This window comes from Caretta caretta, chromosome 1, assembly GCF_965140235.1.
Source record: "Caretta caretta isolate rCarCar2 chromosome 1, rCarCar1.hap1, whole genome shotgun sequence".
In the NCBI taxonomy this organism is placed as follows: Eukaryota; Metazoa; Chordata; order Testudines; family Cheloniidae; genus Caretta; species Caretta caretta.
In genome coordinates, this window is record NC_134206.1 from 254,951,827 (window position 1) to 254,978,400 (window position 26,574).

Here is a 26,574-nt window from a genome sequence, read left to right on the forward strand (position 1 = left end):
TATTTTACCTTTTGTCCCTGGACCTTATTGCTGCCACCACCAAGCGTCTAACAAATATAACCGGGAAAGAGCCCACTTGGAAACATCTTTCCCCCTCAAATCCCCCCAAGCCCTACACCCCCTTTCCTGGGGAAGGCTTGATAAAAATCCTCACCAATTTGCATAGGTGAACACAGACCCAAACACTTGGATCTTAAGAACAATGAAAAGGAATCAGGTTCTTAAAAGAAGAATTTTAATTGAAGAAAAAGTAAAAGAATCACCTCTGTAAAATCAGGATGGTAAATACCTCACAGGGTAATCAGATTCAGAACATAGAGAATCCCTCTAGGCAAAACCTTAAGTTACAAAAAGACACAAAAAGAGGAATATCCATTCCATTCAGCATGGCTTATTTTATCAGCCATTTAAACAAAACAGAATCTAACGCATATCTAACTAGATTGCTTATTAACCCTTTATAGGAGTTCTGACCTGCATTCCTGTTCTGGTCCCAGCAAAAACAACACACACAGAGATAACCCTTTGTTTCCCCCGCCCTCCTCCAGCTTTGAAAGTATCTTGTCTCCTCATTGGTCCTTTTGGTCAGGTGCCAGCGAGGTTGTCTTAGCTTCTTAACCCTTTACAGGTGAAAGGGTTTTTCCTCTGGCCAGGAGGGATTTAAAGGTGTTTACCCTTCCCTTTATATTTATGACAGCAGTAATGATACTCTTATTTAAGTTTAAACTCTATTCAAGGAGGTTAAAAACTGGGATGTGTTTTAGGGGTTAAAGCTGGAGTGAGGACTCCTTTGGTCTATTCTTGACTCTGCCTCTGATTCACTGACTGATATGGTAAAAATTACTTAGCCATTTTCTTCTTCAATTTACCCATCTGTAAAAGGAATAAAATACACGCTTACCTGACAGTGGAATCCATCTTTAAAGAGATGTACTGATTTTTTCACCATGTATAATTTATGTGTGGAACTCGTTACCAACAAAATATCACTGAGGACAAGTACTTATGATTCAAAGGATGATTGCACTTTTATGTGGATGATAACATTCATAGTTTATATAAGGTAGGATAAAAGTTTTAGGACCTCCACCCTCATCCTTTAGAGCATAAGCCAACCACTAAGGTTAAGAAGAAACTCTTCCCCCCTTGGCAGGTTATTACATAATTTTCCATTGTGGTATTCCGTGTGCTCTCTTCTGACCACCTGGTACTGGCCATTTATGGGCACCAGACATGATACCAGAATCATGGAATGGTATGGCAATTCCTATATTCCTTACTTGTTTGCACAGTAAAAAGATATCCTTGGGTGCTACAGAAGTGTAAACTATTATTCAAGTATGACTTCCTTCTTATTACAAAAAGTAAAGCGATTTGTTTGAAAGAAGTCTCTAGTGTGACCTTTACTTTTAAATGGTGCCTAAAAATCATTATACACAACTTTTAACACAATCAACACAGGGACTTTTACTGTGTATATTGATGCTTCCAGTGAGCTGTCATTTTAGTCAACTGGAAAGTCCCCCTCCCACAGAAAGATAGGAAAGCAATTTTTTGTGAAGTCTCCTGTGGTTTCCAGTTGACAATCTCAAGACTCCACATGTATGGCTGCTCAGATTCCTCCCCCCCTGCCCAATTTCAGATATTGAATCAATAGAAGGCCTGGTAACTCCAAAGCTAAGGAGTCCCATGGAGTTTAAATTCCTGACAATAAGTGCCACTTAAGGAAAGGTTTCTGCGGTGCTGTGGATGGTTTTGTGGTTAAGGCATCAGAGTAGGATTCAGGAGATATGACCCTGAGCAAATCACATTTCTTTACTTGTTCCTCATTTGCAAAATGGAGATTATAGTAATTTGCTGCCTCACCAGAGTATTTTGAATATAAATTTAATATCTGTGAGGTGCTGACAGGGAAAAACTGTCAAAGAAATAAAATATCATTGTTCTTGAGCATGGTGCATATAAGGCAAACAGCATTAAGACTGGAAAAAATATCATAATGACTGTTACCTATTGACATTCTGTGACCAGCTAGAAGGTAATGAGACTGCAGCAGCACTTTCAAACTGCCCTTTGCCGAAAGTCAAAATCGAAGAGTTTGTTGCTGATCTGCAGATGGTTTGCCTATTATCTGTGAGTCTGTTTTAGTTCTCAACCCCAGGGAATCCTAACCAGCTGATAAGAGGGAAAAAAATGTTAGTGTTGATTCCAGCTTTGGCTCACTTGTACTTCCCCACTTTACAGAAGATGACGTGACAGCGACTCTCCCATGGTGCCCTTCAAATAATAACAAAAGGGACTTGTCCCATGCAATACCGTCACATACTTATACAGGGATAGGGGCTGCTGGCTACAGAGCTTTCTTTGTACCAGGTGTGTTCATAAGAAGAGCCTCTCATGCTCTGCCCAGCACGGCTGAAGAGCCTTTATACACAGCGCCCCCTGGTGGCTGCACAGTAGAAGACAGTGTAACTTTCCGTGGCACGGAAATCCCATCCCAGGCTGGCTGGGGTGCGTGGAGGGGGGCAGCTGTTCTCAGAGGGGAACCGGCTGCCCCCCGTCATGTCACGTCAGGTTTAGGGCAGTTCTCCAAGCCTCTCACCAGACCCCTCCCTTATGTTTAGGGGCGGGGGAGCTCCCCCGCGGCGGGGGGGGGGGGGGGGGCGGGCTCAGAGTCGGTCTCTGGGGAACGAGGTTTGTGCGGAGCGTTTCAGGGGGACGTGTCCCCTCCCCCACCTTCCGAGCCTCTGGGCCAGGACCAGCAGCTCGCTCCGGGCGGGAGCTTAAAAGAAGCGGAACGTTCCCGCCGCGCCTCCGGTGTCGCGGGGGCAGATTTCACCGCCACACGGCGGGTCCCTCGCGCGGAGCGTCCGCCGGCCGCCGAGTCTCTCCCGGCTCGTGTCTCTGCCGCGCTCGCCATGGACGCGTTAGCGGCCGAGCTGGGGGCTCTGACCCCGGAGCAGGCGGCGGCTCCCGTGAACACGGTGGAGGTGAGCGAGGGGACGCGGATAAAGGCGCCGGAGGAGGAGGGGCACGCTCCGCTTTGGCGACGAGCGGCGGCGCCCCCGCGAGCTGTCTCCCCGAGGCCCCTGTTGCGCCTGCGTAGAGGCTCCCGCTTCAGCCATCCCTCTTCCCGCAGCATCCGCTACTGCGCATGCGCCTAGGCCCCGAGGTTCGCTTTTCCAGTAGGCTTTCCTGGCTCCAGGCACCTGGGTCCCGAGTCACCTGTGGCGCATGCGCAGGATCAAGCCACCCTTTCCACGTTGGCCTGTCCCTCCCCGCAAGCTCCAGGCGGCTGCTCGGCCTGGCAGCCCCCGGGCCTGGTGCCAGTGACCAGGCAGCCAGTGAGATGCTCACAAGGGGCACGGCCTGGTGCTGTGCAGCCTCCTGTGCCATTGAGCCCAGCAGCTGGTGGAGGGCGCCCAGCCTTTCCCCGGGGGACCGTGGCCGCCCCGGGATGTCACAAGGCCAGCGAGCACCCCGCTCAGTGTGGGCGAGGGCAGGCACGTGTGAGCCGCCCGCGATGAGGCTGCCTAACACGACAGGAGACGCGCCAGCCTTGTCTACACAGGGCAGTTAGCAGCGTTTCTCATGCGGTGTGATTTCAGTCTCGATAACGCCTGTAGAGGGTGACACACAAAGAGCCTGGCTCTTACCTACCCCTAGGGAAATTTGCCTATCCAGCCCTGTATCTACCTTACGCTGCTGCCCATCACCATAGTACTTGAACCCCTTCCACGTAAAATGGATAGCAATAGCAATGTTCCTCCTGGACTTTGTGGCGTGTCTGGCACTTCTCCTTTTTTGGGGTAAAAGCACTGCATGGGTTAGGGGCTTTGTTTTTGATATTTTTATATTTTAATCCCCCCGCCCCCTTTTTTTGGTAGGGGTTTAGTTGATAGAAGGGGGATGTCAGAAATGTAGCCTTGAAACCAGTGACTCATCGCTGTGTTACCACCTCTTAAACGTATCACTGTGTTGATAGTGTCTGCATCAGTAGCTGCTACTCATACAGTGCAAAGAGCCCAGTACTGTATTCCATTGCAAAGTGAACTCATTATGTGCTCCCTTAGGATCTCATCCTCCAAGTGGGGTGGCCACCTTTTCAAAATGCAAAAAGAGGACACATGCAAGAACCCCACCCCTTCTGTGGCCCTGCCCCTGCTCCTCCTTTCCCCTTGAGGCCCTGTCCCTTGGCCAGGTTGGCAGGTGGAGCAGACTGTGCTAAGAGCCACCCAGGGAGCCCCGGACCCTCCACCTGCCCTGGGTGGGGGGTTTGGGTGCCCAAGAGTAGTGAGGCACGTGTGAGCCGCCCCATAGGATGTGCCGCCCAGGGCAGGTGGAGGGTCTGGGACTCCAGGGCTCCCCACAGCGGCCTGGGCTCCATGGGCAGCTCTTACTATTTCCCGGCTCTGGCTTCTGACCTCAGGGGGGAAGAGGAGGAGCAGGGGGCAGGGCCTCGTGGCGAGAAGGGACTACAGCCCACCTCAGCCCCCGTGACTGCGAAGAGGCTGATGCTGTCCTAAGCCTCGGGCAGGTGCAGATTGGCACCGCAGGGAATCTGGGGCAAAAGCTGTCCCAGAGTCATTCAGCCTGGGACCAAGACTTGAAATGTACATTTTGGGACTGTGCCATCCAATTAGGGAAGGGTGGTCACTCTACCTGCAAGGTGTTGAGCCACCTTAGTTTCCACCGAGTTCAATGAATTGTGGGTGTCTGATGCTTCATGGAATCAAGCCCACATATAGTAGGCACAAGAGGGTTGAGGCTGCCAATTGCACTGTTGGTCCTGTATCTGTGCAGCTGCCCTAAAACTAATTTTGGCCCAGTTTTACTTGTGATGCGCATGAGTTTATTCTACAGGGCAAACCATGCAAAGTTATAACCCTTTATTGAACCCACTTTCCTCCATGCTCATGTTTATGCATACTACTACATACCAAAATAGTTTGTTGTGATACAGCAAGATTTATTTTTAAACAGTGGTGGAAAAATTTTACCTTGATTTGCATTCAATTCTTCCTCCCTAGGTTTGAAATGTAAACATTAGGCTGTTCCCTTTATTTTGTTTTTTACCTTTCTCCTGTTGAAATATGAAAAACAAAGTTAGACTAAGACTGAATAAAAATCAACTGAATTTCATGTCTTTGAAAGCAAGTGATACAAACAATATCTGGGACTCCAATATGTCAATAACAATTTTTTGACTTACTTTTAGTTCATTTTAGAATTGCACAGACCAGTTGAATATATTATTTAATGTTCAGAATCTTAGATGTCTTTGAATCTTTAGATACCTATAAAGTTAGACATACTGTTAACCTGCAAGTCATGTTTGTCTGAATGTTTTGAATCTACTTTTTAACTACAGTAATACCTGAGATTACTGTACAGCTGAAAGAAGTTACAGGAATAAGACTTTATTTTTTTCAGTTTTGACAGTACTTTGTGTTTGGCTGTGGGCATTAACATGTGTAGGATTAGGACCGTAGTTTTCTCTCTTGCAGAAAAGAAAATAAAACACTTAAACTTTCCGAAGGAGTGGCTCTTTTTCTTTTTTTAAATAAATCAGGACATAGTATTTAAGTAGTGTTTTCTCAGAAACTTGTATTTTGTTAGCTTGTTTTTAAATTGAAACTGTATCCCTTGACTTTCTGTGCCTTGAATATACTTTGTATTGCACACCTGGATTATTGTGTGATTTGAATTGTCATTTGCTTGTTCATATTAGTAATTTTGATTGACTAGTTACAGTCCCTCTTTTCTACATTGACTTGACTTTAAATAGTCTTAATGGTAGAAGTAGGATTGCCAACTTTGTAATGTATAAAAACTGGAGACTCCAGCAGGAGTGGAGAACCTCCTCTGAGGCCCTCCCCGCCCCTTTCTCCTGAGGCTCCACCCCCCATTTGCTCCTCTTTCCCCCTCCATCCATCTCTTGCTGCATTCCCCCCCCCACCCCCCCCAGCCCTCGCATGGGTCAGGAGGGACTCACCTGCAGAGCCGGGGCTGGGAGCTGCAACTGCCAGACCCAGGTAGAAGGCGGCCCCGGCTGAATAGGGGCTGGTGCGGGTGATGACTCGGCGCCTTCCCGCCTCCCCTGTCTGCAGTAACCGGACTTTGGGTGTCCGGTCAGTAGATATGACTGGACGCCCTCAAGTCTCCTTTTCAACCAGACTTTCTGGTCGAAAACCGGACACCTGGCCACCCTAGGTAGAAGAATAGTGATGAAGCTTTTTAGATTTTTGTTAGATACACTCCTGCAGCTATTTCAAATTGTGTGTTTTATTTTTGTTTTTAGGAAAAATGGAGACTTCTTCCAGCTTTTCTAAAGGTTAGTGTTGCTTTTCTAAAGGTTAGTGTTGCTTTATACGTTTCACTTGTACGTGAATGTTCAAGCTCTGAAACTGAAAACAATTTAACTAGTGCAAGACTGACTTGCTACAGGCAGTGTTTTGACAAGACAAAAGATGGTCAGAACTGTGTTTTAATCTTAAAACCTAATACATTCATTTTAAAATCATATGTCAGCATGGTTTGCAGATTCTCTAAACTTTTTATTTTCAGCCCTTGTCCTTCAGCACAACCAAAACCCCATAGTTCTCACATTTAGTTTCCTTTCTTGTAGAAGTAGGTACTCCCCAATAGTCTCTTTCTCCTCTCCCAACACTAATTCATGGCTGCCCAACCTCTCAGAATGCATTAATGCCTTGTACAGCCAGACTTTCCTCCAATCCTGTATGCTCCTCAGTCCACCCTCCAGAGCATCAGAAAGCTTCCGTTTCTCTGATTAACCTCAAAAGTTCTCTATTTTGTTTCGGGCTTTTTCTATGCTTTTTTATTTTATTATTCCCTACAACATTTTCTCTCTTTATCAAGTCCATTATTTTTTCTTCTTTCTGTCTTTCCTCTTTTTTAACCTCCTTCTATGTCTTTTCCTCTGTTATTTCCCAGACCACCTGTCCCCTTTCCATCTAGAGTTTGCATTCTCTCTACAGTCATCCAGTTCCTGCCCCCATAATATGAGAGGCAAGCCTATTACATAAATGAAAGTTTATTGATTAATCTCAAAGGGAATAATTTGCGGCCGTCTCTCTTTAGAGGTGGCCAATTTTTTTAACCAGTTTGAAACAGTGGTTTATGAAATACAGGCAGTGATTTTGTTTTTTTTATTTCACTGTTACCCAAGGAACCAATCTAGCTCATTGGTCTAGGGCCTGTAAAACACTTACTAGGCAGATATGGTCTCTGTCCCATAGAGCTTGCAATCTAAAATCCTGAGCCGGCAAAGATGCATGTATGCATGACTTCACTCGTGCATGTGAGTAGCTCTGCTGAACTCCGGGACTTCTCATATAAGTGTTTGCAGATTTGGGTCCTCATGAAAGGTAACTCACAAACTGTGAGTAATAATAAGTAGGTGGGAACCACCAGGAGTCTCTCACTACCTCTGCTGCTATATGGGGGCAGGATGTGTCCCTGCACATATCCGGTGCAGGAGAACAAAGTCCAGCAGTCATTTATGTGCTTTACTGTCATTCTGGCCCAGGGCTGTGATGGTACCTGGGGCCTGCCTAATACCCATCTCATTTATGACTCCTTCCTTACATCTCTCCCAGCCACCCCCACAAACTACTTGCAGAGGCTTGAAGTAGTGACATCATTAGAATCCCTGAGGCTGTAAGAATGTTCTTACTGGGGGAGGGCTGTTGGGACCATGTGTCCCAGTGCCCTGGTTCTGCAGGCATGGGTGGAGGAGATGCAATTTGCTGTATGCTTTACATCAAAAGTTTACATCTTTCACTGTGTCCTTTTGTCACATAGCATTGTATTTGTGCCAACACCATACAATACAAATGCTGCGTATTGTGATTTTTGTGTTGGAGTCAAATTTTTGATAAATCTCTGTTCATTTCTTCTGAAAGAAGTTTAAAAGTTAGACAAATAGTGATAGAACCACATATTTTTTATGTAAGAACATAAGAATGGCCATACTGGGTCAGACCAAAGGTCCATCCAGCCCAGTATCCTGTCTACCGACAGTGGTCAATGCCAGGTGCCCCAGAGGGAGTGAACCTAACAACAGGTAATGATCAAGTGATCTCTCTCCTGCCATCCATCTCCGTCCTCTGACAAACAGAGGCTAGGGACACCATTCCTTACCCATCCGGGCTAATAGCCATTAATGGACTTAACCTCCATGAATTTATCTAGTTCTCTTTTAAACCCTGTTATAGTCCTAGCCTTCACAACCTCCTCAGGCAAGGCGTTCCACAGGTTGACTGTGCACTGTGTGAAGAACTTCCTTTTATTTGTTTTAAATCTGCTGCCCGTTAATTTCATTTGGTGGCCCCTAGTTCTTATATTATGGGAACAAGTAAATAACTTTTCCTTATTCACTTTCTCCACACCACTCATGATTTTATATACCTCTATCATATCCCCCCTTCACCTCCTCTTTTCCAAGCTGAAAAGTCCTAGCCTCTTTAATCTCGCCTCATATGGGACCCGGTCCAAACCCCTAATCATTTTAGTTGCCCTTCTCTGAACCTTTTCTAATGCCAGTATATCTTTTTTGAGATGAGGAGACCACATCTGTATGTAGTATTCAAGATGTGGGTATACCAAAGATTTATATAAGGGCAATAAGATATTCTCCATCTTATTCTCTATCCCTTTTTTAATGATTCCTAACACCCTGTTTTCTTTTTTGACTGCCACTGCGTGGACGTCTTCAGAGAACTGTCCACGATGACTCCAAGATCTCTTTCCTGATTAGTTGTAGCTAAATTAGTCCCCGTCATATTGTATGTATAGTTGGGGTTATTTTTTCCAATGTGCATTACTTTACATTTATCCACATTAAATTTCATTTGCCATTTTGTTGTCCAATCACTTAGTTTTGTGACAGGTTTCAGAGTAGCAGCCGTGTTAGTCTGTATTCACAAAAAGAAAAGGTGTACTTCTGGCACCTTAGAGACTAACCAATTTATTTGAGCATAAGCTTTCGTGAGCTACAGCTCACTTCATCGGATGCATTCAGTGGAAAATACAGTGGGGAGATTTATGTACATAGAGAACATGAAACAGTGGGTGTTACCATACACACTGTAACAAGAGTGATCACTTAAGGTGAGCTATTACCAGCAGGAGAGCAGGGGGAAGAAACCTTTTGTAGTGATAATCAGGGTGGGCCAGTTCCAGTTGACAAGAACATCTGAGGAACAGTGGGGGGTGGAGTGGGGGAATAAACATGGGGAAATAGTTTTACTTTGTGTAATGACCCATCCATTCCCAGTCTCTATTCAAAGCTAAGTTAATTGTATCCAGTTTGCAAATTAATTCCAATTCAGCAGTCTCTCGTTGGAGTCTGTTTTTGACCTTTTTTTTTCATAGATTCATAGATATTTAGGCCAGAAGGGACCATTATGATCATCTAGTCTGACCTCCTGCACAATGCAGGCCACAGAATTTCACCCACCACTCCTAAAAAAGACCTCACATCTATATCTGTGCTATTGAAGTCCTCAAATTGTAGTTTGAAGACCTCAAGGAGCAGAGAATCCTCCAGCAAGTGACCCGTGCCCCATGCTACAGAGGAAGGCGAAAAACCTCCAGGGCCTTCCAATCTGCCCTGGAGGAAAATTCCTTCCCGACCCCAAATATGGCGATCAGCTAAACCCTGAGCATATGGGCAAGATTCATCAGCCAGATACTACAGAAAATTCCTTCCCGGGTAACTTGGATCTTACCCCATCTAAAAACCCATCACAGGCCATTGGGCCTATTTACCATGAATATTTAATTACCAAAACCATGTTATCCCATCATACCATCTCCTCCATAAACTTATCGAGTTTAATCTTAAAGCAAGATAGATCTTTTGCCCCCACTACTTCCCTCGGAAGGCTATTCCAAAACTTCACTCCTCTGATGGTTAGAAACCTTCGTCTAATTTCTAATCTAAATTTCCTAGTGGCCAGTTTATATCCATTTGTTCTTGTGTCCACATTGGTACTGAGTTTAAATAATTCCTCTCCCTCTCTGGTATTTATCCCTCTGATATATTTATAGAGAGCAATCATATCTCCCCTCAACCTTCTTTTAGTTAGGCTAAACAAGCCAAGCTCCCTGAGTCTCCTTTCATAAGACAAGTTTTCCATTCCTCGGATCATCCTAGTAGCCCTTCTCTGTACCTGTTCCAGTTTGAATTCATCCTTCTTAAACATGGGAGACCAGAACTGCACACAGTATTCCAGAATTGCAACTTTCAGGTCTGTAATCGAGTGACCAAAGAGATTGAAGTGTTCTCCGACTGGTTTTTGAATGTTATAATTCTTGACGTCTGATTTGTGTCCATTTATTCTTTTACGTAGAGACTGTCCAGTTTGATCAATGTACATGGCAGAGGGGCATTGCTGGCACATGATGGCATATATCACATTGGTAGATGTGCAGGTGAACGAGCCTCTGATAGTGTGGCTGATACGATTAGGCCCTATAATGGTGTCCCCTGAATAGATATGTGGACACAGTTGGCAACAGGCTTTGTTGCAAGGATAGATTCCTGGGTTAGTGGCTCTGTTGTGTGGTTGCTGGTGAGTATATGCTTCAGGTTGGGGGGCTGTCTGTAAGCAAGGACTGGCCTGTCTCCCAAGATCTGTGAGAGTGATGGGTCATCCTTCAGGATAGGTTGTAGATCCTTGATGATGCGTTGGAGAGGTTTTAGTTGGGGGCTGAAGGTGATGGCTAGTGGCGTTCTGTTATTTTCTTTGTTGGGCCTGTCCTGTAGTAGGTGACTTCTGGGTACTCTTCTGGCTCTGTCAATCTGTTTCTTCACTTCAGCAGGTGGGTATTGTAGTTGTAGGAATGCTTGATAGAGATCTTGTAGGTGTTTGCCTCTGTCTGAGGAGTTGGAGCAAATGCGGTTGTATCGTAGAGCTTGGCTGCAGACGACAATGGATTGGGTGGTGTGGTCTGGCTGAAAGCTGGAGGCATGTAGGTAGGAATAGCGGTCAGTAGGTTTCTAGTATAAGGTGGTGTTTATGTGACCATCGCTTATTAGCACTGTAGTGTCCAGGAAGTGGATCTCTTGTGTGGACTGGACCAGGCTGAGGTTGGTGGTGGGATGGAAATTGTTGAAATCATGGTGGAATTCCTCAAGGGCTTCTTTTCCATGGGTCCAGATGATGAAGATGTCATCAATATAGTGCAAGTAGAGTAGGGGCATTAGGGGAGGAGAGCTGAGGAAGTGTTGTTCTAAGTCAGCCATAAAAATGTTAGCATACTGTGGGGCCATGCGGGTACCCATAGCAGTGCTGCTGATTTGAAGGTATACATTATCCCCAAATGTGAAATAGTTATGGGTGAGGACAAAGGCACAAAGTTCAGCCACCAGGTTTGCCGTGACATTGTTGGGGATACTGTTCCTGATGGCTTGTAGTCCATCTTTTTGAAGTTCTTCACAGTCTGCTTTGGTCTTAACTATCTTGATCAGTTTAGTATCGTCTGCAAACTTTGCCACCTCACTGTTTACCCCTTTTTCCAGATCATTTATGAATGTTGAATGGGATTGGTCCGAGGACTGACCTTTGGGGAACACTACTAGTTACCCTTCTCCATTCTGACAATTTACCATTTATTCCTACCCTTTGTTCCCTGTCTTTTAACCAGTTCTCAGTCCATGAAAGGATCTTCCCTCTGATCCCATGACAACTTAATTTACGTAAGAGCTTTTGGTGAGAGACCTTGTCAAAGCCTTTCTGGAAATCTAAGTACACTATGTCCACTGGATCCCCCTTCTACACATGTTTGTTTGACCCCCTCAAAGAACTCTAATAGATTAGTAAGACATGATCTCCCTTTACAGAAACCATGTTGACTTTTGCCCAACAATTTATGTTCTTCTATGTGTCTGACAATTTTATTCTTTACTGTTGTTTCAACTGATTTGCCCGGTACTGACGTTAGACTTACCAGTCTGTAATTGCCGGGATCACCTCTAGAGAGAGCCTTTTTTAAATATTAGCGTTACATTAGCTATCTTCCAGTCATTGGGTACAGAAGCTGATTTAAAGGACAGGTTACAAACCATAGTTAATAATTCCGCAATTTCACATTTGAGTTCTTTCAGAACTCTTGGGTGAATGCCATCTGGTCCCAGTGACTTGTTACTGTTAAGTTTATCTATTAATTCCAAAACCACCTCTAACGACACTTCAATCTGTGACAGTTCCTCAGATTTGTCACCTACAAAGATGGCTCAGGTTTGGGAATCTTCCTAACATCCTCAGCCATGAAGACTGAAGCAAAGAATTCATTTAGTTACTCCGCAATGACTTTATCGACTTTAAATGCTCCTTTTTATCTCAATCGTCCAGGGCCCCACTGGTTGTTTAGCAGGCTCCCCGCTTCTGATGTACTTAAAAAACATTTTGTTATTACTTTTTGAGGTTTTGGCTAGCTGTTCTTCAAATGCCTTTTTGGCTTTTCGTATTACATTTTCATTCATTATTCGTATGCTGAGTTTTTGTAAAATTTTGTATATCAAAATAATTTTGTCTGGACGTCATTTTTTGTTGTATTGCTTTCCTTAAATCCGTGGGGACTTCATAGAGTCGTAGAAATGTAGGACTGAAAGGGACCTCAGTAGGTCTCTTGGTTAATTTCCTTGTTTCTGAAGCAGGACTAAGTATTATCTAGACCAGAGGTGGGCAAACTACGGCCCGCGGGACCATCCTGCCTGGCCCCTGAACTCTTGGCCAGGGAGGCGTACCCTGGCCCCTCCCCCGCTGCCCCCCCTCTCCCGCAGCCACGCTGCCATATGGGCAGCGTGGCTTGCGCCTGCCCACCTCCCAGGCTTTCCAATAAGCCTGTCCTGCTGCTCTAAGCAGCATGGTAAGGGGGCGGGGTGTGTGGGGGGTTGGATAAGGTCCCGGAGGGCAGTCAGGGGACAGGGCGGTTGGAGGGGTGGAGGTTCAGGGCAGGGGCGCTCAGGAGACAGAGAGCGGGGGGGTTGGATAGATGGTGGGGTCCTGGGGGGGTGGTTAGGGACAGGGGTCCCGGGAGGGGGAGGTCAGGAGACAAGGAGTGTGTGTGTGTGGGGGGGGGGGGTTGGATGGGTCAGGGGTCTTGGGGGGCCTGTCAGGGGGCAGGGGTGTAGATAGGGGTCGGGGTGATCAGGTGACAAGGAGCGGGGGGGACTGGGAGTGGGGGGGTTACATAGGGGGTGGGGTCACGGGGGGGCGGTTGGGGCAGGGATCCCGGGAGAGGGCAGTCAGGGGACAAGGAGCGGGGGGGGTTGGATGAGTCAGGGGTTCTGAGGGGGGCAGTCAAGGGGTGGATGGGGGCAGGGGCAAGGCTGTTTGGGGAGGCACCGCCTTCCCTACCTGGCCCTCCATACCGTTTTGCAACCCCGATATGGCCCTCAGGCCAAAAAGTTTGCCCACCCCTGATCGAGACCATCCCTGACAGTTGTTTTGTTTAAACTGTTCTTAAAATCCTACAAGGACAGAGATTTCACAACCTCCCTTGTTAATTTATTCCAGTGCTTAACTACCCTTACAGTTAGGTTGTTTTTCCTAATGTCCAAGGTAAATCTCCCTTGCTGCAATTTTAAGCCCATTACTTCTTGCCCTGTCCTCAATGGATGAGAAGAACAATTGATCACCCTTCTCTTTATAAAAAACCCCTTTTTACATACTTTTGAAGGCTGCTATCATGTCCCCCGTCAATCTTCTCTTCCCCTAACTAAACAAATGCAATTTTTTCAATCTTTTTTTATAGGTCATGTTTTCTAGACTTTTAATCGGTGTGGAGCCAGCTGGGTAACTCTTGAGTTAGCTATTGCTTTCAATTAATTTTAAATGGAACCTTCACACATCTTCATAAAGTGAAAATTATATGTATGTTGCTAGTTGCTTACATTATGTATATATGGTTCTAACCACTGGACCAACCTTCCCCTATAAAAGCTTCCTTTTCTTTGCAGCTTGTGGCTGATTATTTCCATGGAGTACTGAGACCCAGTGTCCCTTAGAGATGCTATGAAAAAAAAATGCAGTGTATTATATTTACCTTCCATTTTTTTTCTAATACAGTACAACCTTTCTAATGCTTGCATTGGTTAAACTTAATCCTGAACATCTGCAGCATTGATTTCTACTTGTTGATATCTGGTGGGTCCTGCTTCTGAACCTGAAGAAGCAATGGGTGGTGTAAGTGCTGGTAGGATGATGCTTCCTGCTTTGCAAGCAAATGGGAGGCTCTATCTGGAGCTGTTAAAGTATCTCCTGGGGGAGAGGCCTAGAAGCTACTAGTTTCATGTCTGTGGCATACTGTGTCTCCTGGTACTTGCTTATTACTAAGGATACGGTTCTATCACAGAGGTCACGGATTCTGTGACTTTCCAGGATTTCCATGACTTCTTCTGGGGCAGGCCTGAAGCAGCAGCTGAGGTTGAGTGAGCACCCCTGGGGCTGGAGCAGCAGCAGTCACCCCTTCCCGCAGGAGCAGCAGTGGGATTGGAGCAGCTGTGGGCAGTCAGCCTGGGTGCTGCTGGAGCAGAAGCCACCAGCGACAGCCAGCCCTGGGGTGGGCCGGAGCAGCAGCTGTCAGAGTAGCAGCCGCCACCAGGGGTGGGGCTGAAGCAGCTGCAAGCGGCAGCACTCTATTAGTTTTGTTCTCACCCCCAGGGGATTTTTAGTAAAAGTCAGAGACAGATTGCTGGCTTCTGTGAATTTTTGTTTATTGCCCACAACCTGTCCCTGATTTTTACTAAAAACTATCCATGACAGAATCTACATTCCTCCCCCAACTCTAGTGTCTCTGGGGCAGGTTGTCTGAGGCTTTTCTCATTCAGTCTCTCACATCTTGCTGGACCTCTCCCTCTTTTTTACCCACCTTATAGCTGTAACCTGAGTCTGCTCCTTGACCTTTTCCTTTATCCCACACAGTTCTTCTGTCTTTAGATCTGACAAATTATTAATATCCCAGGCATCTGCCATAATGGTAAACTGGCAAAAAAAATGTTAATTCACAATGGCTTTCCCAATTATTCATGCAAACTTATGAGATTGAGTTATATGCACAGTTTGTGCTATAAAACTAGTAAATTTCAGATGAGGCTTTGTTGAAATCAGTGGAGTTATGCTGGTATAAACCTGGAGACGTAGTGTAGAATTAGACTGGTCACCCTGTGGGTTTCCAGATACTCGTCAGCTAAAAAACTTTAAAGTTGATCCAGAAACTATTATAAGTAGAACTAATTCCTACATATTAATTTCTGCATTGCTTTCGTGACTAATTTTCCTAAGGCTAATTCTGCTGTATATGCATTGTTTTGTTTTAGGTGAAGGGACTTGTGAAGCAGCACATAGACTCATTCAACTATTTCATCAATGTAGAGGTATGCTTCCTTGGTGGAAAGGGAATAAGGCCAGGGGTCGGCAACCTTTCAGAAGTGGTGGGCCGAGTCTTCGTTTATTCACTCTAATTGAAGGTTTCGCGTGCCAGTAATACATTTTAACATTTTTAGAAGGTCTCTTTCTATAAGTCTATAATATATAAATAACTATTGTTGTATGTAAAGTAAATAAGGTTTTTAAAATGTTTAAGAAGCTTCATTTAAAATTAAATTAAATGCAGAGCCCCCCCGGACCAGTGGCCAGGACCCGGGCAGTGTGAGTGCCACTGAAAATCAGCTCGCATGCCGCCTTTGGCACGCGTGCCATAGGTTGCCTACCCCTGGAATAGGCCTAAATTTACAAAAGTCTTGTGACTCAATTTTTTCTTTTTTGCAGATAAAGAAAATCATGAAAGCTAATGAAAAAGTCACAAGTGATGCTGACCCAATGTGGTATTTGAAGTAAGCATAAGGTTGATTTCTGTATTGGTGGTAGCAGTATAAGTATTATCTTGCATAACAATTTGTAATTGACTATAAAAATGTACATGTAGTTACATTGTGATATACTTGAGAAGGATGAGGTAAACCACACTCCAAATAAGAGATCTCTTAGAGCTTTGAGTGACCACATTAAACAGAATTGATAGCCATGCAGTAAAAATACATTGTAGTGATGGTTTTCAGTAGTTTGGTGAATTCTCATAGCTGAGGCGCCAATATAGCTCTTCATTTGCAAAGGTAACTTTGCTTTTATATTTGTACATGAATTCCAAGACTTATTTCAAAATTCCAGATAGAGCATAGATCAAGCGCTATGGGATACTCTGGGAATGCATCCGATGAAGTGAGCTGTAGCTCACAAAGGCTTATGCTCAAATAAATGTGTTAGTCTCTAAGGTGCCACAAGTACTCCTTTTCTTTTTTCTGGGAAGACAGTTGCTATTTGTTTATTATTAGAATGGGAGATTGTCAAAATGAATTGTGTTGAAAAATGGACTCTGCTTCCTTCAGTTCTACCACACAAATATCTTCGTGGTTGATAATAGCAATGTTTGTGTTACAGATACCTCAATATCTATGTGGGGATTCCAGATGTTGAAGAAAGCTTTAATGTAACAAGACCTGTGTCTCCTCATGAGGTAATCGTGAATTCAACTGTGGATTTAATTTCATGTTTACTGGTGGGTGGGTTGATGTTGTGTGTAGCTTTTCCTGCCCAGTATCTCTTTGCTGTCAGGAAAGATTCTTATAATGGCCAGGTGTATTCCTAGTTGGGAAAAGAAGGCATCATTAGTTAACATTCTAATTGTAAGAAAATCACTCCAGTGGTTGTGAAATGACTAAATACATGAATAACTAATTGTTCACTTTTTAAAAACTCTTCTTCCGGTTTAAAGCAGCAGGTTCTCCTGATAAAACAAAGTGAATATTGTATGAGAGAATATATATATTCATATTTCATGGAAAAAACAGTTTTAAAAAACATTGTTTGCAAAATCAACCACTCATAAGTTAGGAAGTGCCAGAATTAAAGTTGTCTGCGTAATATTAATTCAGTCCATCGTGCATTATGATGGTTTTTCCCTGTATCATGTTGGATGTCTGAGACAAAGCCAGGACTAGAACCCAGAACCTGGTGCTTCTGGGTTCCCATCCAGTGCCTTAACCACAACATCCTTAATGTTCTTTAAATGTAGTCTTTTTTGCACCTTTGTAGTCTTTGAGCACTTGTCTTTGAGAGCTGGTAGGTCCTCCGCACTCTTGAAAATCAGATCATTTACTTAAGTAAGAGCCTACATATGGACTTTAGATTTTAGGCACCTGTCTGGCTCCTGTTCCACTTCTCTGCTCTTCATGGAGTTTGTGTTCATTTTATTTTCTAAAAGGGATAAAATATAGGTGAGTGTTCTCAAGCTCTTTCATGATCTGGGCTACTTTTTTTAAGGAATTGTCTCATGGATCACCACCTCCCTCTCAGTTCATGACCACATACCGTTCCTGTGACAATTATCCCAATTGCTCCCACACAAAAGTAATACTAGAGAATTATTTAATGTTGTGTTTTTACTGCCATTTAGCAGCGGGAAAATAGGAGGAGAGCTGGCACCACGTGACCAACAAGTTTGAGAACTGCTGGTGTAAATTAATTTTTGTTACTGGAGAAACTGTTTGCCTTTAGCAGGGAAAAAAGAGACACGCAATATGTAGTAATCCTTCGGGCCCATCTTGTGTATAGACATGTCCTCACCCACAGGGCAAACTGTCTTCCATCATAAACCTGCATTTTATTCCATATACTGTTAATTCTGTATTCATAGCTGTACAAAACCTTCAATGAGTACATCAGAATCCTGAGAATGTGCCTAAATGAAGGTAACATACTCAAAGGCTGAGGCCATGAATAAGATATAGTATGTAGCTTTGAAGTCTTCTGGTAATGCAAATGAACCTTGTATCAACATTGCAGACGTGTATGTTTATGCAAAACTAGTTTGACATTGGATTACTGGGTTGGGGAGAGAAGACTGGTGAGATCAAGAATGTTCAGAATGACAGAGCCTTGGACTATTTTATGCCCTAGCTCTGTGAGTGCTGCTCCTATCGATGATATCTGAGGAACTTGCATGTGGGGATTTAGGGAATTGAGAGAAAGTGACATTTTAAGATTTCAACCTTTTATAACTCCTCTTTCGTAAGAGAAGCACCATGTAATTGTCCATTATTGTATTTAAAAGCTAGCTAATTGTCCTTTTTTAATCTTACACATTGGCTGCATTACGAGGCTTTCAATTGCCGCATGCTGTTTGATGTTAAGGTACAGTACATGGAGACATGCCTGAACCAAAACACCAGATCTGAGCACCGGTGGGAGTGGGGATGGTCTTGAAATCCAGATCTCAATTTTTGCAGATTAGGGGTACCTGCATTTGAAGAAGGTGCCATCGCTTTAAAAGTTAAATGGCTTCATGTGGCCACAATGTTTCCATATGAAGAAGCAGTTACCATGGCTGCTATTGAAGTCTTGAAACTTTTTTTTTTTTTTTTTTTAAACAAGAGACTTTGGAATTCCTTGGATTTTGTTTGACAGACACTGAAGAGACTCAGTCTGGCTCTCTTTTGCTTTCATCCTTCGTGGTTGTAGGTGGGAGGCCAGGCAAAAGTGGGATCTTCTGAGTAGATCTTGAGAATCTCCACTCTGAAGTAAGGGTGAAAAATGTCTATTTATCTCTTTCCTTTTAAGTGTCGCTTGAGAGATATGACCTACTCTGCCCCAATTACAGTGGACATTGAGTACACTAGAGGTAGCCAGAGAATTATTCGCAATGCATTACCCATTGGCAGGTAAGATACAAATATCAAGATAGCAGTATCAGTTTTTGTGTGTGCCATCAATCTCATTGGTGTGAAACTTAATCACTATATAAAAAAACTAGGGAAAGCTCTTTTTCCACCTTAAAATTAAAATAAAAAATAAGCTTGCAAGTGGAGCTTGGTGAATAGCAGCTGAGAGGATATGTTTCTGTTGGTCTCTTTGCAAATTTCTTTTGTCTTTTCCAGAGCTTTTGGAAGTTGTAATTTGAATCTCTTCCCCAAAACTTGATTTATGCCTAGCTAGAGAGAGATAAAGAGACAAATACTACAGCCTCAAGCAGGGCTATTTTAAAGCAAAAATTAGGCACATTAGCTTCACACCTCAGCCTTCTTTACCTGAATTGGAGAATTTTGGGAGGTCTGCTACTGAAAATGGATGGCAAAAAGCAATAAATGCAAGCATCACTGGATTCCAATCTTGATAAAACTCGCCTTTAAAATTCGACCAAAGTGATATTTTGAGTAGACGTGGCTGTGTAGAGGCAAGAATACCAATTGAGTAGACCAAGGATGTGGTTGCCAGTATGGCTAAGAACACTTAATTCCTCAAAAAAGAGGATGGAATGCTTGAAAGGGGGAAAAAAAAAGAAGCCCTGAGAATTCTAGAGGGGCCAGAGGACCCAGTCCCCATAGTTTTCACTAGGACAGGATTCCAAAACTCCTTAAACTAGATAAAATGGCTCTTCTATAGACAAGTGGCTAAAAATGGCAGTGGCCTACAAAGAATATTTCATATATCACCTGAAAAATAACACAGCCTGAATACTGGCTGCAAGCAGCAGGAGGAAGAGATTAAGCTCCGAACATTCTCTAGTCCCTGACCTTGATTCCCGAAGCAAAATAATTTCTATTGAATTTGTCAAGAGAACATGGATCACAGAAGTATAGGTATAGAGCCAAACTTACCATAAATGCAAATAATTTTTTTCTTATTTCTGAGCCTTTACTTGATTGAAAGATTGTTTGAAAGAATTTCTGGGTACAAATAGGCCTTCATAATCATTCCATGCAGTGACTTAGATGTAATTAAAAAAAAAAAAAAAAAAGTGATCAAGTGAAAGTACATTTTCACAAAAACTTGTATGTAGCGATCACTTATCAAGATACTTCTACACCATTGCATCAGATATAGTGATCTGTTGTGGCTACAGGAGGGAAATGCAGCTGGGTGAGCACTTAGATTGTCATAATTCACTTAACATTTTTTCTTGATTTTTCTACACTTTTAAACAATGAAAGGAATGAGGATTTGTAAAGCAATCGTGGTATAATAAGCCAAAAAAGACCAAAGTATTCCACAGACCTAGTGCACTACATCTGTACACTAAAACCAGCAGTTTTCTATACCTTCTCCTCTCCTGTCAAGTGGGAACGTTACTGCAAGAAAAAAGAAAATATTCTTCTGGCACAGCACTGATGTACCAATCTATTTTGTGATTTGAAAATGGCTCCAGTGATCCTATGCATTTATGATTTTAATTCCAAATGCAATAGACTAACAAGTTCCATGTCTGGATGAAAGGTGAGTCATAACAACAAACTTTCAGCTTGGTTTACTTAGTAGAAATATTACATTTAAAACAATATCCAAAACTACTGGTTAACAATGAACATTTTATATAAAAGAACAGCCAATGATATACAAAGGAGAGGGAACTTCATTAAACACATCAGTCCTGTGATACTACTCTAGATAGCTAAACAAGTTTTTAAATGTATAGATTCCAAAAAGTGTGTTTTTAAATTTTTAAATATGTTAAAACAGGTAATATCTGACTGGGAATATATTTCCACCTCTTTTTGGAACAATGTGTTAATCTTTTCATAAACCTTTAAGTTAATTTGCTTGCCCCAAGGGAGCACATGTCATACTCTCTTGTTTGATTTGCAGTTCAGCTAGAAACAGAAAGTTCGCATATGTTTTTTTTTTTTTTTTTTTTCCGTGTGCTGTTGTAGTGGGAACATAGAGTAGCTATAAGTTTTGGTGGGGAAAGTGGCTTCTATTGTGTTGTATGAGAGAAATCTTTGGACAGAAAAAAAAACCCTATAACATTTTATTTCATTCCAAATTAGTTTGCCTGCCTTTTGTATTTCTGTATGCACTTTCAATGTGCATTGGCTCATTATTCCTCTCCCCATTTTTTGTTTGTTTTCTTTTAAAAAATAAAACAAAACATTTGAAGCTGTTTGCTTGGGAGAAAAAAAAATCAATCTGACTCCTTTTCCTTAAATGAGTAAATTTGTCGTCTTATACTGTGACATGGAAGCTGCAAAGTAACATGTTTTCCATCATCAAAAAATTGAGGGTTGGAGCCTGTTCCCATTGGGTTTTCATCATGATATCTGCATACCCCATTTTGGTTCTCTCTAACAACTGGTTATGATTCCTGAAATTAGTAGCCAAGGAATTAGGCCAATCACATTTGTGATCTAGGATAATGACTGGCATATAAAGCTACTTATTTCTAGTGAGCGAGTGAACACACTGTCCCAAGAAGACATTACTGGAGCAATTAAGATATCTGCATAGATGCATTGCTGTGAGAAGATAGCAATTCTTCTTCTTTATTAAATACAGAAATTTACACACAACTAGGTCAGTCGCTTTTTATTTTTAGATTTAAGTATATGAAAATGGCCAAGAAGTCCATGAAATTGAAAAGCTCCAAAGGAAAGGAATAAAGTTTAGTTAGCGAGAGATGACTGAATTTAAAGTTTTCAGGAGTCCCATTTGATGAAGTGGATATTTAGTTGCATAGCTGCCTCACAGAGCTCTTAAACACATTAGGATGAAATTCATCCCAGCGAAGGGGGCCAGGGCAAAACTTAAGCATTGCTGAAGTCTCATATAAGCGCTATTTGGAGGACTTATGTGGAGCATGGGCCTTACGCAGGCCTCTACAAAGTAGTAAATTTCACTGTAATGATGAATTAGTTACACTCATCTGTAGAAAGAACCATGGCACATGGCTGTTTTTTTAAGCAAATACAGTGTGTGAATAAATTACTTTTTATCATGTCCAGAACGCAGTTTCTTTTCCTTTGAAATAAAGTGCCCTCACTTCTCATAGACTTTTTCAATGAAAAATGTAAGGTTTGAAAAAGTATCCTGTGAATCTGACTAAAAAAGCATTTTACAGTAAGAAAAGTGGATGATTTTACTATGAGAACTCCAGAATTGCTTATTAACCAACAGCAAAAACTCAGACATACATTGGCAAAAGTGAAACAGTTGAATGAACTTTTCCTGGGATCTCGCACTCTTTTTGTTTGGATCACATATTACAGCACGTAGGTTTTTTACACATTTTATCAGAATATTTGATGATGATACACACAATGGGAGGGAGTTAAAGGAGAGGAACTTTAACTCAGCTTCCTTGCTTTTGTACTTTACTTCTGATCTCTACTTTTGCAAGTCCCCTGGGTTGTAAATGTTCAACACATTTTCTCCAGGTTTGTCATCACTGACTGTTGTAAGGTCTGTGACTTCTCATGTTGTCATTCTTCTTAATTTACGGTACAAGGATAACTGTGGTTTTCTTACAGAATGCCTATAATGCTGCGCAGCTCCAATTGTGTTCTTACTGGGAAAACTCCAGCAGAGTTTGCCAAACTTAATGAATGCCCTTTAGATCCAGGTACTGTCTTCATCTAATTAATTTTCCTTCTGTGGCTTTAGTGGTTTTTTCCTCTCTAAAAGATAGTTTTAGAGATAGAAAAATAATCTCATCTGCTTGTACGTACTAGTTATTTTCCTAAGAAGATCAGTCAGGCTCTGTCTAATTATCATAATGGGTAGCTACTGAATATACACTAGTAGTTAAAGAAGCAAATAAGCTTTCATGTGTATTTTATAAAGGATGAGAAACAGTTCTGACAATATGGAAAACAGTATGCTCAGACAGGTCCCCTGGCCTCAGAAGTCCAACATTTTGAAAGGGTTGAGGTAAGAATGCTGATTTGTGAAGGGAGAATAAATATTCAATTTATTAATACTGGGAATGCTAAGAGGATAAAAGGACATTTTAAAAATGTCCAGTATGGTTAAAAAAGAGTAAGTACTTCTATTCCCCTTGTTCTGTAGAGCAAGACCAAGGCGGAAAAAGGTAAAACTGAAAGTGGGTGGCTTTTTAAAATTTTGCACCTTAAAAAAAGGGAAAGGTTACTTACCAGTATCTATTATTCTTCTAGTATATTGCTTCTGCGGATCTGTTCTTTCTTGGTGTGGGCATACATATATTCCATGAGTGGGATATACAGAAGCAATTCTCAAAGGAGAGGAAATACTTGTTTACATTGTATAATTAACCTGTGGAATTCACAGCTCAGGGAAAATACTGTACCAAATTGTTCAAAAGTTTCTTGAATGTTTATATGCATGACTAACATTTGTAGCTAGAGTGCATAAGCTAGAGACAAATCTAACACTTCAAGACATAAATTGATGACTTCTTAGAGTAGGATTGAAATTTTCCTTCACCGATATAATGTTGCATTATTGGCCAGATATACTTTGCTTAAAGGACAGGTTTCAGAGTAACAGCCGTGTTAGTCTGTATTCGCAAAAAGAACAGGAGTACTTGTGGCACCTTAGAGACTAACCAATTTATTTGAGCATAAGCTCTCACAAAAGCTTATGCTCAAATAAATTGGTTAGTCTCTAAGGTTCCACAAGTACTCCTTTTCTTTTTGCTCAAAGGAGAAGCCCAGTGCTCTGATCCAGTACAGCATCTCCTATGTTTCCCTTATAGAAGTAGGGATTTTAAATTAAAGTTACTAATGTCAGTAATCTGACTTTACCATGATTAAAAAAAAAATGTTAATGGTTCATAGGGAAACTACCAAAAGATCGATATGTATATAATCCAGAAATCTGGGGAAATACAGATGTTATCTCTACCTATCTCTGCTTGTTAGCAACAGATGTCAAGATCTTCATAATTTCTTAATTGTCCATACTACTTTTATTATTTTTTATTAAAGACAGATTTTTTTAAAAAAGTTTACTTGCTTTGGTTGTAGTTTTTCATCAGTGTGTTGACTTTTCTCTCTCTTCTCCCCGCCTCCCACCTTTCCTGTCATTTATCAAAGTGCTTTCAGGAAGTGCCTTTATGATTTCCCTGTTCCATTTTATCTCTGTGTTCATTTGTTATGATCACAAAACACCTTGGCGTAAAATGCTATACAAGTTGAGGATTGTTCCAAGTCAGATTTCTGATTAGAATACAATAACACGAAGTATAGATTCTTCATTGCTTCAGTTACTACAATAGAATTGAAATGAGTGAAAAAAGGTTAATATTAAATTAATGTTTCACTGGAGAAAGTAATTATGGAAACCAAGCTTATTAATTTGAGGTCCTGTGTTGGTAATTTGCTGAGCATCTCACGTGGTTAGTCCTTTTAATCATGATGTCTTAATCAGGTGCTGTTCTGGCAAACAATTTTATTTGTGGTTTAACTTGAAGTACCAACAGTTCTACAACATCCTTTTGATAAATATTTTCTGTCTGCCTTAGGGTTCTCTTTAGCACCTATCATTGTTGCAGATAAGCACTTTCCAACAAGATCTTAAGATCCCAAGTAGATCAGCATAACAAGATTCCAGCAAGATATAATAGTCTTTTCTCTCTCCATAGTTATAAGAGGTTCCCCTTGGATTAGAATTATATATAACATTTTGTGAGATGGTGTTTATTCCCCCTCTTTTCCTATTATGTAATTCTCTTTATGCATTTCTTGTAGTTTAATTTTTAATTTACTTTTATGTTTATACATTATAACATTTTTGAAACTATATCGTAAGAGGTGAATAATAGCTGAGGAAGATGAAGTGCAAACCCATTTTTCTTCTCCATTTGGTAGGTGGCTACTTCATTGTCAAAGGTGTAGAGAAAGTCATTCTTATTCAAGAGCAGTTATCCAAAAACAGGATCATTGTGGAAGCTGACAGAAAAGGGACAGTTGGAGCTTCTGTTACCAGGTATGGCAAATGCACTGCAATCTCTTAAGAGTCTTGTTTATGTCATCACTTGGAAGTTAACTTTCATTTGCTTCAGTTTAGTGCAAAAAATATTGAAAGCACTTTTAGCACCACTCTCTTTCTAACGTAGTTCCAATAACTTAAAGCCCCATCCTGAAGTCCACTTGCCCAAAGTTCCCATCAAAGTCAATGGGAGATTTGGCCCTAAGTTAGTGAAGTGAGTTCCAGTTTTTGTTATAGAGCAAATTTTGCTGTGACACTTTTTTTTTTGTTTGTTTTCTGTAAAAATACAGAAAACAAGTGCTACCTATAGTTTATAGTATTTGACCCAATCTTGCTCCAGTTATCAGTGGCAAACGCCAAGTGACGTCAGTAGAAGATTTCTCTCTTTTTGGTTTCTAGTAAACACTGGAAACCTGACACCCAACCTTGATGCATAAGCACGCTGACCTCTCACTGACATGTGGCTGTGTAGGAGGCTTATTCAAGCTCTAGAAGTTTAACTTCTTTAGTTTAGTGCTCATGAGAGTTGTCAGAGTCTGACTCATCATGGAGCCTGAATCGTATGTTCAGTCATATGCCAGGTACAGCATGCATAGTGACATTTTCAGGCCTTTCCTCACCGCCTCACCAATGTGCTTCCTGACCTCTTACCACCGCTAAGACTAGGAGGGCAGTTAGGTTCCCACACCCACTCAGACCTCCCATCTGATGCTGCCAGCAACCAGCTGAGGTATAATGTTTTATGTTGTGGCTCCCTGCTTTTTCGGTACTGGTCAATTTACTTTGACCACTCAGTGGCCATCAGAGTATGGCAGTATTCAGTCACACAAATCTGAAGTGGATTTGAACCAACTAACTAGTGATGAAATGGCCGGTCCTTTACAAGACCCTTGATCTAGAGCTACCTAATGGTTGCATCTCTGCAGTGGGGTAGGGAAAATGGGTGCCATGCTAATTAGAAGACTTATTTACGCAAGCTCCAGTCAAGGAAAAAGTTAATCTGTTGGGAGTGGTGTTGGGGTGGGGGGCCACTTAATCTTTGGCTAAATCAGCTTAGTATGGATCAAAAATCTATAGGGTGTTTTTTTGTACTCCACAAATTGTTGAAGACTGCAGATATATTCTTATGGGTTGGGCCTCTTATTCTTAGCCAACCAGCTTTATTTTCTGTTTCAGCTTTTTGTGTTAATTTTTAACCAAAAATCAGTGCATCCTAAAGCACCTTTTGCTGTGTTATGAGCCACCATATGCGCTTTATTAATAGATGCCCCAACACTTATCTCTTCCTACTGGAGTACTATTACACAAGCAACCAAAGCGAGACCAAAAAGACAACAAGAGGATGTGTGGTTATATCTCACTGCTGAAACTCTAACAGTCCTTGTACATAGAAAGAGCTAATTGGATCCATGTGTCTGTTTATGTATTACTCATTTATGTTTTGCAATTTTCAATTAATCCTCATCCTACTAAATTTAAGTACTGATGTTCCCCATCACGAGTAACCGTCTCTTATTTCTGGTCTATGCATCTGTAGCTGTTGTTTAAAATCAATAAAAGGCATTGGAATTTATTGGTGTGAGTGAGTGAAATCTTCTTTATAAAGCACTTTAAAATAGTTAAGTAAAAAATACTCTCTTTTTTTTTTTAAACTTTAGTTCCACTCATGAGAAGAAGAGCAGAACAAATATGATTGTGAAACAAGGAAGATTTTACCTGAGGCATAACACTCTGTCAGAAGATATTCCCATTGCTATTATATTTAAGGTAATATAACTGTCAGTCTACAAAATGTTAGTTCAAGAGC

The 26,574-nt window shown here is 41.9% G+C and overlaps 1 protein-coding gene across 6 annotated transcripts in view; it reads left to right on the forward strand.

Moving 5' to 3' along the window:
• Positions 1-2,726: 2,726 nt before the first annotated feature.
• Positions 2,727-26,574, forward strand: part of POLR3B (RNA polymerase III subunit B) — a 124,506-nt gene continuing 100,658 nt past the window's right edge. For 2 of the 6 annotated variants that reach the window (XM_048832189.2, XM_048832201.2), the window contains exons 1-9: positions 2,727-2,990; positions 6,302-6,334; positions 15,350-15,406; positions 15,801-15,865; positions 16,470-16,545; positions 18,648-18,748; positions 22,328-22,419; positions 24,647-24,764; positions 26,426-26,534. In XM_048832189.2, coding sequence (XP_048688146.1) covers positions 2,919-2,990; positions 6,302-6,334; positions 15,350-15,406; positions 15,801-15,865; positions 16,470-16,545; positions 18,648-18,748; positions 22,328-22,419; positions 24,647-24,764; positions 26,426-26,534 — 723 coding nt within the window. In that variant the 5' untranslated portion in view covers positions 2,727-2,918. The remainder of the gene's footprint in view (positions 2,991-6,301; positions 6,335-15,349; positions 15,407-15,800; positions 15,866-16,469; positions 16,546-18,647; positions 18,749-22,327; positions 22,420-24,646; positions 24,765-26,425; positions 26,535-26,574) is intronic. The other 4 variants (XR_012666112.1, XR_012666114.1, XM_048832171.2 and 1 more) reach the window with 3 other exon arrangements.